This window comes from Phyllostomus hastatus, unplaced genomic scaffold, assembly GCF_019186645.2.
Source record: "Phyllostomus hastatus isolate PE091 unplaced genomic scaffold, TTU_PhHast_1.1 phas_scaffold_93, whole genome shotgun sequence".
Lineage (NCBI taxonomy): Eukaryota > Metazoa > Chordata > Mammalia > Chiroptera > Phyllostomidae > Phyllostomus > Phyllostomus hastatus.
In genome coordinates, this window is record NW_025334042.1 from 35,768,583 (window position 1) to 35,783,906 (window position 15,324).

General features: G+C 41.4%; 1 protein-coding gene across 1 annotated transcript in view; it reads right to left on the minus strand.

The window, feature by feature from the left end:
* Nucleotides 1-657: 657 nt before the first annotated feature.
* SSPN (sarcospan) overlaps nt 658-15,324 on the minus strand; it is a 37,662-nt gene continuing 22,995 nt past the window's right edge. The window contains exons 2-3 of the mRNA XM_045829875.1: nt 10,752-10,838; nt 658-4,707 (exon numbers count right to left, since the gene is read on the minus strand). Of these exons, the coding sequence (XP_045685831.1) occupies nt 4,342-4,707; nt 10,752-10,838 (453 nt within the window). The 3' untranslated portion in view covers nt 658-4,341. The remainder of the gene's footprint in view (nt 4,708-10,751; nt 10,839-15,324) is intronic.

The following is a 15,324-nucleotide window of genomic DNA, read 5'->3' on the forward strand; positions in this document are numbered from 1 at the left end:
CTACTTTAAAAAAGAGGAAGCTAACGACTATGCAGTTTATCCAAAGTCACAGAGCCAGAAAGTGGCAGATTTCCAACACTAAGATCTACAGCCCCGACAATGAGGATGGGAGGCCAAGCTGAGAGTGTGTGTCCTAAGTTATCCCCTCTTTCCTTTTGCATTCTGAAAGCTTTTCTAACTGAATTAAACAAAAAGAGCCACTGCATATTACAGTATAACCAGCTATGTGAATTGCCTCAGAGTTGGTAAGCACTTCTTGCATTCAGATTTGCAATGAAATAGGCCATCTGATTGTCGATGTAATTAAATGTGTGATGTGATTGAACGTGTGACTCTCAGGATGTACGCTTTTCTTTAGACCAAGCTTTACTTGTCATTAATGGACATACATTAAGATCAGTGTTCTAAGTACTTCCGGCATGATATTTTCCAGCTTGGGCTCCCTTGGCCTGGGGAGCATTTACCACCTTAACTTCTACGATGGGTGCAGTGTATCAAAACAGACAGTCATTGGAACAAAGGAGTCAAAATGAATATTAGTTCTGGTCTGTTCCAAAGCCAGATTTCTGAAGTAAATAAGAATCGGACAGATTTTACATATGCTGTCCCAGTTCATGTGCAATGTACCATCACTTTAAAGCACATCCAAACACTGTGTTTTGAAAGGTTATGAAAATTTTATTAACAAAGAAAATCTACATGATACACATCACCTATAGAAACAACCACCTCAAACATATAGGAAACACTGTGTTTTCTGTTCACTGTTTCATCAGTGCCAGGAGAATGAAGCCGCAACACCCGAGTACAGAGCAATGTTTCTGAAGGGGGTAATCATTTGAGATAATAAGGTACTAGAAAATCAGAAGCAACAAATCAAGGTATTCATTTCACAGGCTGAACCAGAGTCTTCATCCAAATGAATGTTTCCACTCTGAGCCCATGTACTTGGCCATCAGCTGTTTTAAACATTATACTGAATATACAGTTTCCATCTAACAACATGACAGAATTAACTTGAGTAGAGTGAGAACTGAGAGCCAACACGATTTATAGAAATGTAGGGCTACATAGCAACAGTCCACAGATAATCCCTACAAAATATCAAGGTGTACTTGATGATAGGATATGATTGATTTTTCAGGATTACTTTGAAGTTCCTTTCTGATTATCTTTAAATACTGCTTACTGTTATCCCTTGGAATTTCCTTTGTTTACCCTCTACCCTTCTCTCTACTAAAAATCTATAAACATATTCAAGATATACGGCATGCAAGAGGGGAAGTACAAGAATAAGAAAAGATTCTGACATCCTGGACATGGATAGAAGAACACACACGTAAGGGGTTCTCGCCGTCAGAGCAACACATTGTTGTGTGAGCTGGAAGCCTGACAAGAGAGATCATATAGACTTTTAATCCAAGGAAGGAGCAAAGTTAGGCCTGTTAGCTGACTACAGTTTCCAGGGCCTGGGGTAGCTTTATTTTTAGGCATGGCTCCCAGGAGCTGCCTACACAAATTTGGAGGGAGCCAGGGAGGCACAGATGGCGGTCACGTGAAGGCACAGGCCGAATGCGTGGGCTCAGTTACAGGGTCTGTGCGTTCAGGATGTTGTATTCCTCCTGTTTCAAGCACAGCCACGTCCAGGCTGCTCCCCCTCTTTCCAAAGTCTTGATTCATTTAATTCTCCTGCAGGAGGTGGGAGAGGAGGACTGCACAAATCTTACTGTTTCATGGTTTAGAGGAGACAGTCACCATCTTGGCTTCTTGTCAGATTTTAAATGTAACATTTTGCTAAGTGTAAAGCTGTGTGTCTGTTCCTTTTCTGTTGCGGTTATGGTGTCTTCAATATTTGCAAAACATAAACTCAAAATACTTCAAATCAAGCCCAAAGCAGTTTGTTATTCATGCGACACAGTTTTACACATATCAATACACAGTGAGTTTGCAGAACTGGAATCTTTTCTTTGCTTCTTTCTTTTTCTTTTCCTTTCTTTTCTTTTCTCTTCTTTCCTTTTCTCTGTATTTTTGGTTCTTTTTACAGTTTTCCCTTTCTTTGGGGACTTAAGAATGACTCAATTACACAATAGCAAAATCCCCATTATATACATCTCTATAGTCTCCTAATTGTCATCAGCTGGTTGCCATGTCAGTTCTTACTGGTTGCATTGTTTAGAAAAAGGAAGCCCATCCGCTAAAGTAGTCTACTACTTGAAATACCCTGTGAATACACTTGTAAAGCATACAGCACCTCAGTGTTGTGTAGCATTCTAATTTTTGAATATAAAAATCTGTAGTGTTTGCTATAAAATGTTGTTAAAGGTACTCAGGGTATGCTTCCAGTGGTGCTGGATTCACAGTAATTAACGTTAAAGCACTAGTTTCGTACTCTTTAAAGAATAGCTTACAAAATTTCAGATTCTGTCATTTTCTTCTTTACGTAGAAAACCGCCACAATAAAAATGGATTCAATTACTGAGTTTTTTTTTTAACAGAGCACAAAGAATTTTCAGATCATCCTCAGGATGCTTGGTGTTCTGTCAATGTAATTTTTGTGTGTGATCAAACATCTTCTCCAGAGTTTTATCCCCAAATCCCTCCAATGTGCCTTCTTGACCTAAGCTACTGCGTAGGCCATTTTTAAAAAGCCAGTCAATACATAAAAAGGTTTTAACATCTATTAATCAGTTGTTTTATCTGGAGGACATAAAAGATATATACAATCCTCCAACTAACTGATTTAACGTTTTTCTTTTCATTTGGGTATTTACACTGTGTAGAAATCAACAGTCTTATCACAATCAGTGGAATTATCTATTTTCTAAGGCAAACAAGAAAATGTTTTTTAAGATAGAATTTCATGATTAGTAAAATATATAAGCAATGTAGAAAGGCAAATTGAATTCAATTATCTCAAATTTCTGCTTTCAACAGAGCATACTAAGAGAGAAAGTTTTAAATAACACTTATGCTGCATGAATCTGCATTCTGAGCTCCTTCCTTAAAACATCAATATTGTTCCAAATTTAATAATAGCACTAATAACAGAGAAAAGTCCCACCATCAGGACTTGTGCTTCTTTATGTCAGTTACTTAAAAAGAAAAGAAAACAAAAACTACCCAAGTCAATGTGCACGCACTCAGATAAAAACCTCAAAACATTAGTTTTAGGTTGACTGCATACAAACCAATAATAGGATTGCATATCAAAGACAGTTTTATGAATGAAACACATTGGCATCACCCAATCTTTCTCAGAAGTATTTAGCTGCCAAGAGAATACTTTACACCATATCACAAATGTGCTATTTGTATAAACATTCCTATTACAAATGCTCTTGGTTTTTGTTTAAATGAATATATTTAACCTGAGCTATTAATACAATTTTTTTCTCCCTTGTAAAGCTTTGCTTTCAGAAGAAACAATGTTTAAGCCTCTTCTCTGTGAGAGTCACGTCTCCTAATACTGACTGTGCTACGTAAGTACAACCAGAGCTCATTAAATAGACTTCTGAGCGTAATTATAATTAACAATTAGCTAGAAATTAGTTTTAATGATTTGTTTTAGATGATAGAACAGAAGCATAATGTAATTATTTTAACCTTCTACATCATTAAGAATACTACTACTACTACCAACTTTCAATTACTGAGACGCAGACAATCACCCGGAGAGTCAGTAAGTGATCCACTTTCAGCGCTAGCCAAGGGAGCCGAGGAGAAAAGGCCGCTGCCCCAGCCCGGGTGCTCATGATTATTTAGCCGTTTGCAAAGCCCCTTCCTTTTCTATTCTGCCCCTTTAACTTGTTTCATGGCTTGAAGACATCTCTGCCAGGGAAAACAGAGAGTCAACCTGGCCATTCTGCTCTTTCCACACTTTCTGCCCCTTCCAAGACTGGTGAGGATGCCCTGGTGGGAGGTAGGAGAGCCTGGAAAAGCCTCAACAAAATTTAGTGAGCGGGCCTGAGATGCTAATTCACACCATCAAACTAGACTAACAGGAACGATTATAAAAGTAATGGATAAAATGAGTATTAGGAATAAACTGCAGAATAGACTGTAAAGATATATCTATGCTCTTCTTTCCCTAGTCGTGTCCTTTCAATGTCCGAAAGTCAATTTGAATCTTATTTTTCTTATAAGAATTTGTAAAAAATACTATAGAAACATGAAGAAGTGCTGTTTCATTTCTTGAAAAATATAAAAATACTTATTTAGAACAGTAACTATTACTTATTGTCAGTTTTTTTTCTTCCTTGTCTTTTTTCTCTTTTCCTTCCCTTCCTTTTTAATCTCAGCTAGTCAGTGTGCTGTTTTCTCTCCCACCTTTCAGCAAGAATGTTAGACCTTCTGCTGCTGGCCTTCACAAGCTGTTAGGGAGTACATCCTGTCACCCACATAAAAGACCTGATACCTGTGTTTCCACATCACAAAGCAGGCCAACAAGCACACAAGGCCACAGACCAAATTAAGAATCATCTGGATGAGTAAGAACAGTTTGAAAGTGCCCGTGATACTGGTACAGTCAGCCACATCCCGGTACACCAAGGTCCTGCTGAGGGGCTCCGAGGAGGGCAGCTTGCAGTGGCAGGAGTCGAGTGTGGTTCCACAGGTAACCTGGGTGAGCTGTGAATAGTGGTGGGCAGCAAACGCCACGGCCAGCACACAGACCATCAAGCTGAGGGCACTCAGTAAAAAGTACAATAGCTGCAAGAGAGAAGAAAACCTTTCTGGTTACAAAGTACATTGAATGACTATTGAGAAAGCTATTAATAAAAGCTGTTCTTTTTTCTCTCTCCCAGGAAGTTCCCTGGTGGAGGGCTATTTCTCCTCAGAAACGTAGTACCCAAGACATGAAAATGGCTTCGAGTTTATTTGTCGGCAAGCAATTTTTAAGCACTGATCATACTTTCATTTGCCGTAGAGATGTTGGGTGCTTTCCATGAACTGAGCCAACAATATTAGCTTGGTTGTGGGGTGCCTGTGTATGGAGGTAGCAAGCAGCGTAGATAAATCCCAAACACAAGAGCCACCCTGAAAGGCATGCTGTGCTTGTTTTGACCTCAAGAACTGATGAGATAAAAATTGAAACAAGACTAGAAAGTAAAGAACACATTTCTGCAAGGTACATACTGTGTCAGCCAAAATTGGCAATTATTGGTGAACAAGCAACACGGGTTATTAAAAAATATTATATTCAATGTAGAGTTGTCAAACTGTGACCAGGAATGCCAAGATCCCCAGTAAGTAGTTGCTGGGAGAAAAACATTATGGCTCCCAAAGGTAGGTGACACGTGATGTCAACTTCATCACCTACAAGTCTCATCCCAAATGCAACTATAACTATGTAGTTCCTGAGCATGAAACTAGACTCTAAATTGTCCCTCCGCCACCAAGTTTGAGCACCGTTGACCTGAATGTTAGCCTTGAGAAGGAAGAGTCTGATTAAAGTTCTAATTCTGCCATTAAAGAAACATGGAATCCCTGAATAATTCAAACATTTGGCTTATACCTGAAGTACTTTGATCAAAAATTGTAAATACTCATTGATATGCCCACAAAAAAAAACATTTTATAGAACAAAAAATATTCTTGTGATTGATCTCATTAACTGGACACATTTGTCTTAATGGTTCTGCCTACTGAGGGTCTAAATAAGGAAAAGAGTCCCTAGGTCTGGTGACTAGTATACTCAACACAGAGCAAGATTTATATTACTATAGTCAAAACGTGTTCCTTACAAGGAGCAGTTTTGATGAATGTGAACTCCCCAAAGTAAAATGAGTTCCAATCATGTGTAAGTTCAGATTAAAGTAGCTCTAAAAATATTTGGCCCTTCACCCACCTCCAACTGTATGCAATTCAAATAAAAATATACATATATGATTATGCATGAAAAAGTCCTCCAAATGAGATTTTCCATACGTTAACAATTCCAAGCTTTTCTAAGCCTTAGAGATAGAATGCTTAAACATTTACTGTTTTCTTTGAGTAGCGTGCGTGTGCATGTGTACCCATACGCACATGTGGTTGCTGGTGCCCTCAGCACATGTCTGGTTTGCCGGGAAGCTTGGCTGTACACCTGAGTGCACAGAAAGACAGTGGTTAACACCATTTGGTCTTCCAGTGAATGGACAACCAAGGACTGCAGGGATTCTTTGGATCTTCTCATCAAAGCTATCTTGACCATACGCACTACTTCTAATTTTCCCATCATTTGAAGCATTATCAGATATAACCCACATTTCTCCCCTGTGACACTGTTTACTGAAACATCTTACATCTCAGGGATATAAGAAGAGTAATTTATACTTAGCACTTTTTGTCTCCCTTGGAAAAAGGGAATAAGATAAATACAAAATGGCACCTTTACAAAATTTAAGAAGGCAATATTTAATTTGTGTTATTGAATGCCACTGCCTTGGCCCTAATCCCCAAGATTTTCAGTGGCCATATTTTCTGCAAACACTGGCATGCTTAGGCTAAAAAGGTATGGGTTTATTTTGAGGACCATTGGGGCAGAATATTTGAAATACTCTGGGTTGTTCTGGAATTCTCAGGCTTGATGACTGACTTCAAACTCCTGGTGCTGGGAGCCAAATTAAACTGTGCTGGCCGTGTTGTGAGTGTGTGCACGTTGTATATGCCTTTCCAACGCAGCCAACACAGAACTTGGAATTATATGCTGTGGGAACATAGGTGCATCTATGACTTTACCAGCAGAGAAGGCTCAAATTAAAGAGATAATCTCCCACCTGAGAGTCATCTACTTAGTAGAACAGTCCCAGATGGAGTTTTCTCTGTATATTTTATTGCCATCAAGGGATGGAACTGGGGAGTGCGTGGGTCTTGTAATCACCTTTCTACCTCCAGCACATATGCATACAGCCTTAGAGAGCAGATGCCTACAGCATCCATTGGCATAATATATAGAATTAACTGAGATAATCCCTCATTCTCAATCTGTAAATAATTTTAATTGTTGTAAAAATACTATTGTCATAATCACCACAAAAATCCACCTGCTAAAATGAGAACAGTATTTTAAAAAGACGACCTTTGGCACAGAGGTCAAAAGGCTTGCCAAGCCCTGGCTGGTGTGGCTCAGTGGGTGGAGTTTCTCAACTGAAAGGTTGCTGGTTGGATTCCCAGTTGGGGCACATGCCTGGGTTGCTGGCCAGGTCCCCAGTTGGGGCATGTGAGAGGTGACTGATAGATGTTTCTCTCGCACATCAATGTTTCTCTGCTTCTCTTTCTCCCTCCCTTCCCTGCTCTCTAAAAATAAGTAAATAAAAATTAAAAAAAAAATTTGCCCAAGACGTTTAATAACTGTACAGCAGTGTTGGGTGACGGTCAGGAGCATGGATCAGGGTACCAGACTTCCAGTGTTCAAATTTCAGTTCCCTCCTCACTGGCTGTGCACCTGGGGCACACCAAGCAATCCCTTGTGTACCTCTGTGTCTTCACTTGTAAACTTGGAATAGCATCTACTTCACAGGATTGTTATGAGGATCAAAAGAGAACATTGCTTGATACACAGAAACACTATTTAAGTATTTGAGAAATAAACAAACAAATGAGTGGAGATGAAAAAACACTGTCCATTCTCAGGACTCAGGCTATCAGCTCTGTTGGCTTTGTCTTGTTCTCTGTCCTGTGGGAGTAACGATGCAAACTTAGCACATAGAAAGGATGTAAACATTTACACAAAAACGGAGATTGCTCTGTTTTAAAACTGAGCAATCCGTCTTAATGTGCTAAAAGCCAGGGAAAGCACAAACAAAAGCCACGCCTCTCACCGTTTTCAGTGGTGCGTATCTCACACATTGTGATTCTGCTTCTCTCACTCCACAAAAGCATCTGGCCAAGTAAACAGGAGTGAGCCACAGAATCAAGTTCATTATCCTTTTAAGACAAATATGTACTTGATCCCCCAAGGCCTGCGGGCTACATCTGCAGCTCTGTAGCATTTTTCCTTCCTGGCTTGAGCTCATCTGACAGCAACAAGCTTCTGGGTTAGAATCTGTAATTTAAAATCAAGTGGCTTGTTTTACCTACCCAGCATGAATACACTATCAATGAAAGAATTTACGATGACCTTGGGAATGCGAGCAAATATATCTTGATAAAAGCCCGGCGGGGGACGCATTTGTCGTGCCAGTGTGGGACTGGCGCTGGGCAGCGGGCGGATGGAGGCTTGGTGGCCCCAGGCGCTTATGTAACCCAGCGCCCAAGCGCCGCTCTGCATGCTGGCTGCCTCTAATTGGTACCCGGCTGCAGCTTCAACGTGCGGTGACTTCGGGAGGAGGGCGATTCGGCTTGGATTTAATTACCTTCCCGGTAGCAAGCAGGAGATGGCAGCTGCAGCTTAGGGGCCTCCTGGATGACAGCGCGAGGCAATTGCGCCTTAAATGCCCTTGTGGGGACTGTGCCCGGAGTGCTTCTGCAAGCACGTGAACCGGACACGTTTCTTAAAATCATCTAAGTGAGCCCTAGAAAGCCGGGCCACAGGAAAGGCAGGAGGCCCAACCCAGGGAGGGGTGGCCTGCCCAGCCCAGGGGCAGAGCCCCAGGAGAACCAGGGAAGGTGTGGGTGGCGTCCAGGGCCTGCCAACTCCCCGGAGAAGACTGAGCTAGCTTGAGATGAAGAGACAAGCCCCCAGGGCTATTGTCTCTTGAGAAAAAGTGTGTGTTTGTGCAGGCTACAACATGACACTGTCATCATCACCTGATTCTTGCCCTGGCGATTGGGCTCTTCAATAGGAGGAAATGAATTCTCAAAGCTGAGGCCAAGGTTCCAAAAAGGGGCACTAAAATATGGTTGTGCTCGTGAGAAACACCATGTGAAGATGTATTGCATTCCTTTCCCATAAAATGGTGTGAGAAGAACAAGGGAAGTCGGCTGTAACCTGTTGTGGCTTTGGAAAACCTTGAGAAGGATGGGAGTTCGTTTTCTAGCTGAAGATGATATAGCGGGCATCTTAGAGAGCTGGCAGGAAGCATCACTAAAGGCCACACGCAGGAGAAAAGTGCCTTAGTATTTGTCAATGCCTATCACAGGGTGAGGGGCGGGCAGGGTGGAAGAAAGCTAATGAGATGTTCCTAGTGGGGAATTCTCAACCTGGCTGACATTGGCAGTGACTTTTTTTTCCTTGCTCCTTGTTTTACTGGCAGATGTTGAGATGGCTTTGGGGGCCTCTGTGAAGCTGGTGCTTTTGTCTTTCTTGTTCCTAGGATCATCTGGGGGAGGAAATGAAGGCCCTTCACAGACATCTATAAATCTAGTTTAGAACATTTTTTTACCTGGTGAATGACATTCCTGTAAAGTAACAGACCATTTCTTACTAGGCATCCTAACCATTTTTTTTTAATCATCACCAAGCCTTGTCTTACAAAAAAAAAAAAAAAGAAATAAACACAGACTGATGTCTGCTTTATCTGGCCTTCTTTTAAGGAAGACTCTCAGAAAAAGTAAAATTTCTAAATGTGGGCATACTCTAACTCTATCATTTTTTAAATAACATCTGTTAATTTTTCTTAATTAGAAAAGTTGTGTCTAATTGAATAACATTTCAAAATTAGAGAAAAAAACTACAAAATGCAGCTATAATCCCACCTCTCACAGATGACTCTTTTTTTTCTAAGCACACAGAACTATTTTCTTTCTGTATGATCATGTCATACATTTTTATGTAGGTTACTATAATGTAAACATTTTTATTCTAATAATTACTCTTTTACAACATTATGTGGGTGTATATATATATCTCAACACATTTTTACATCAACAGCTTCAGTTATACTAGAATATACTAACATCTGATTTTCTGCATCTTTGTAATTTCCAAATAATCTAGTTAACTTACTTTTATGCATTATGCTTTCTTGTTTTAGTGAACAAAGGAGTATTCAGTTTTTATGTATTTTCTTGTAGAAGAAAAGTATACGGTGTGAGTGGACCAAAAAAAAACAATAAAAAACAAAAAACACTACAGAAAGCCTTTTGTTCTCTGCTACAGCAGCTGAAAGAAAATGTGGGAGTTCGATTTCTACTAGCTCTGATTGCTAAGTTGGGTGTTTATCTCCCTAAACTCTGAAAGGGTGTGTCCGTGTTTCCCTTTGGAGTAGATTCTACGTGCGGTGGAAATGCTGTGTTCTTGAAGTGGCTCCAGGCAAGCACCCTCTCTAACAGAGCAAAACTCCATGCACAGAAAGGATACACACACACACACACACACACACACACACACGCGCGCGCTAAACCAGGCACACCCCCGCCCTCGCGCCCTTTGCTCTCAGACTCTCAGCACGGATCATTTGGATGCACCCGATATACCTTTCCTGTCTCAGTGATTCCATCTACAGGAGGAAATAGACTGCTTCATCATTAAAATATTTGAAATAGCTCCCCAAGGTATGGAAGTGGGCCCTGATACCCTGATATAGGCATCTTTTCCCTGGCAAAGTCTTTTTGTTGAACTTGATGAATTTTCAATATTCCTTTTAAGGGCATTGAAGGACAGATTTCATATGCTCCATGCCAACCCAGTTCATGGAAATCAAGACTTTAAAAAAAAATTAGCGTTACATTTGGAGTCTGGATGAATGCCCTCCTAAAACATTTTTTGGCCTGCCTAAAAATGCAATTTCTGGAATAATCAGATATGCAACTGCTTAAAAAAGCACTCCTTTATTTTATACTTGAGTTTCTTTCTATGTGATGATAAGAGAAAAAGAAAAATGACAACTTACTTTCATAGCAAACTGGATACACGTCTTTTCGTCAACTTGATACGAGACACAAAGCATAAACAAACCGAGATAGGCCACTAAGCAGACCTGCAATGGGGAAAAGCAGGAGAAGGTGTGGTCAGGGCGAGCTGTGCATTCTGAGGGCAGCAGTCTCAGTGTCTTCCTCCAGCAACCTCCTCATTCTCAAGGTGTTCATTTCATGTACTTATCTTTACTTGCTGTGCTTCTCAGTTTTTAAAATAGTAAAGTCAAGTTATTTCAATTTAGCCAGTATTTATGAAGTCTTTTTGATGTGCCAGGTGCTATACAAGGTCCTTCGGAGTACCCAATGATGAATAGAAGTTCCTCAGTCTCAATGAGCGTACAGCCCAGTCCAGGCCAAGATAAGTACACACACTATTCTGGAGCAGGGCATTATATGTCAGGTGCTATTCAGAGCCGCACAAAAAGGGGAAAAATAGCATTAAGCTGGGCAATTAGAAAAGGCTTCACTAAAGAGGTGGATTTGACATGGTCCCTGAAAGGGATGATGATAATAATCGTGATCACTAACATTTACTGAATACTTACTTTGTGCCGGGGCTCTGGATTTCTTCATGTGATTATCACAAACCCCTATTAAATAGGTGCTATTATGATCCTCATATCATAAACAAAGAGACAGAAGTGCAAAGCTAGTAAGTGATGGGACCGGCACTCAGACCAGGTAGCTTGTATGAAACAGCATGAGCAATAGTACAAAGGCAGGGCCGCACACATTGTGTGGAAAGAACAGCCACTATGTGCCCAAAGTTAAAATAACAAAATACAGAGTTACCTGAAAAAAATGCTAAAATATAGAACTACCAGAAAAGGTAGGTTGAAAGTTCGGCATTATAGGAGTTATTCAATAAGTGGTGGGGCTCCCTTGAAAATTTTTGAGCAGGAAAATGACATGATTCAAACTACATTCCAGGCCCTGGCCTGGTAGCTCAGTTGGTTAGAGCATTGTCTCAATGCACCAAGGTTGCAGGTTTGATCCCCAGTCAGAGCCCACACAAGAAGCAACCAATGAATGCCTAAGTAAGTGGAACAACAAACTGATGCTACTCTCTCTCTCTCTCTCTCTCTCTCTCTCTCTCCCTCCCTCTCTCTCTTCCCCTTTCATCTCTTTCTCAAATCAATAAATAGTTCTTTAAAAAAAAGACATGTAGTGGTGAGGGGATTGCCTGAAGTAGAAGGGGGGGGGGCTGGGTGGAGGGGAGCAAAGGGGAAAAATTGGGACAATTGTAATACCATAATCAATAAAACATTTTTTAAAAGACATGTTTCAGGAAAATAAGCAGTGGTGTTAGATGGGTTGGCAGTGAGAGAACATCAGGATATTATTTTACTAATCAAAGCAAGGTTGATATCCCAGGTGGGCCAGAGCTCAGGTGGTGGCAGGCAAAGTCAGAGAAAGAGGCAGGACAGAGAAGCGCAGCAAAAGTAGAATCTGTCATCTTGGCTATAGCATGGCTGAAGGGAGGGCACTGGAGCAGGAGAAACAGAAGCAATTTCCAAGTTCTTGAGTGTCAGTGATGGAAAGAGAGGGGATGTGAGCGGCTGGAAGAAGGATGGCCAGAGGAATGGCAACTTTGAGAAAAAAGATACAGATTTTCTTTTTAGTACACTGGTTTTTTCTTTTTCCAAACTGTGGTGTAGAGTTTCTAATCAAAGTGTTATCTATTCACATTCAATTTTGGAAACCCTGAAATGTTGCTAAATTCTACTTTAAGGTAGAAAACATAAGTAACAGTGTTGCATGTTCTGATAAGTACAGTTTTCCTAGAGATGTTGGCCGGGCGACTGAGAGTCACCTCGCAAGTCATTAAATGGCTGGTTTGGAGATATTCATCATTCCTGGACCTGAGGCCAGCTTCAGACCAAAGACCATCCCGGCTAGGGTGGTAGAATTGTTTAATTACAAGCCAACATAGCATTTTAGGTAACACCTCTGTCCTATTCTTCCCTTGATTACAACATGAGTAAGTTCCCTACTGGGTTCCCGAGTTGAGGGTTGTTCAGGTTTCTACCGGGCCGTGAAGCGGAAGGAAAGCCAAGCCTTCTTTAGGAGAGTCTGTTTGCAAGGCTGCCCATCATCAGGACTGGCCAAATGTCCTGACAGCAGTAAGTAGATAACATTCCCAGTGGAGAGACACAGACCAAAAAGATGTGGGCACGGCATGGACTGGAGAAGTTCGGGTAGAAAGCAAAGCAGATAGGACCCAAGGAGGCAGGGTTTTAGCAGAGCACTGGAAGATTTGGAAATAAAGATTCTGAACTTGCTTGTGTAGCCCACAACATGGCTGATGTTTCCAAACCAGGGATGAAGTACTTTTCCAAAACTTTTTTAAAAAATATCTAATTCAGGAGTAGTTCAGGTGTAAGGGCCTGGTATGTATTCTCACATTAAGAATTCACAGAACAGAAACAATGGAAAAAAGATCTTCTTTTTGTTTATTGGCAGCCAACCAGATAAGGGCTTCTAAAGCTGTTTCTATGAAGATTGTTAAAGCCCTGAGCACGTGCCTGTGCTTCCCGTTAGTGTCTGTCTGCAGGTGCACAAGGTCAGGCTCTCTCCCACATAACTGTCTTTGTCCCTCGAGGCTGCTGCACCAAAATTGGCAATTGCCAAGACTTTTTTTCTTTGTATTTATGAGAGATACATTCCATAATCAGGCCCCACTGACTAGCATCTTAGAAATCTGACTCTGCCTTGCTTGAACAAAATTTGCCACTTCAGTAGAATCTACTTCTTTGTAGCTTTAACCTAGGCTGGTTTCCAGGAAGAAGTCATACAGGAGCATGTGACCTCATTGTAGAGGATTTCACTTAGTCAATAGACTGAACTTTTTTGAGGACATTCAATAGCCAGGCCCTGTGCACGGCTCTGGGAACTGAGAAGTGAAAAGACAGTCTGAGCCTTTGAGAAGCTCTTGGCCAGTGGGGAAAGAGAGGAGATTGAAGTTTCAATACTATGTGGTCCTAGGACTCTGTTGTGATACCCAGAAGGACTGATTAACCACAGGATAACTTGGGCAACTTCCCAGAGGAAGATGGGTTCTGAAGAATGAGAAGAAATTAGCTGGGAGAAGGAGGTGAGGAAGAGTTGAGTTGAGTGAGTAGTAACAGACACAAAAGCATGGAGAAAACACAGAACAAACATTTGAAAACTTCTGCAGCTCCAGTTCAGAGGATGAAAGAAGAGTAGGCAAAAGATGTGCTCACAGAAACGGACAGCAAGCAGAGCACAGAGGACTTTCTTTTCATTTGAAGCGGGGGAAGGATATGATCAACTTTGCCTTTTCAAATGGTCCCTCTGGCTGTGAAGAACAGATTGGGAAGGGAAGACTAGCTAGGAGGCTGCTCATCTATGGAGAAATGATGAGCGCCTGAGCTCAAGTAGCAGTAAGGAGAGAGGGTGGGTGCGCTTCAGTGACAGGAAGGGAGTGGAGTACACAGGCTCTAGGGACTGACTAGACTTGAGGACTGGAGGACAGGAAAGGGTCAGGAAGGTGCTAGCTACTTGACTTGAGCTCCCAAGTGGATGGTGTTGACAATTAATAAGACATGCGATGCAAGAGGAGGAGCAGAATGGGAGTGCAAAAGGATGCTGCCCACGTGGACTCAAAGCTCAGCCACATGGGCCTAGAACTCAGGAAAGAGGTCTGTGCTGGAGAGAAGCATTTGTTAGTCATCAGCATATGTAAAGCAATTGAAATTATCAGAAACGCTGCACCATCCAGAGAGTCTAGTGAAAACAGAAAAGGGCCAAGGGAGTTACCCAATTATGGAGAACCTTTGACTCTTTTGAACAGAAAGAACCTCAAATACACTTCTTACACTTTTGGTTATACACCATGACATGTCTAAATACTACGAAAACTAATCATCCTTTTGGATTTTTAAAAATTTCACTTCTAGGTCTTTGTGTAGAGTATTTGCTATAAAGCCTGATTAATTCAAGATGTTGCAATTTCTTAGCCTTCTTCTACAGCTCAATAGGATATAGGAGTGGGTGTTTCATTTTCTTACCTACAGCTTTGCATGATAAAGCAATACTTCTTTATCAGAGGATTTATTGGGGGGTGAGGTTAAATACCTTCTAGAAGAGTAGTATTTATTGAATACTTAGACATCAAGTCCTTATGGCCACGGCGAGGAAACAAGATTTCTCAATCCAGACTAAAGGGTCTTCTTTCCTGAGCTAGCAGGGCTGGGATGCACCAGGAAGACGGGGTGTTCTTGCTTCCCAGGCAGGGGAGGGAGAGCTCATGGGAATGAGACGTGACACCTGCCAGGCCTATCTGGAACAACATGCCTGGGTTCTGGGCCAGAGCTTCCATTAGGTATGGTGAGGTGAGGCCCATGGAACAGGAAAAAGGCAGTTATGTAAAGTTTCCAAGAAGGCATTTGTTGGACCAGGCCTGGAGCAGACAGGTGGTGTCACTGAGGCCGAAGCCAAATGGGAACTGGGTGACATTAGGAAAACTAGTGCTGAAAGGGCTGCTAGCCTTTGAGAGTTTGCTAAGATTTAGTTCATGTACAGAGG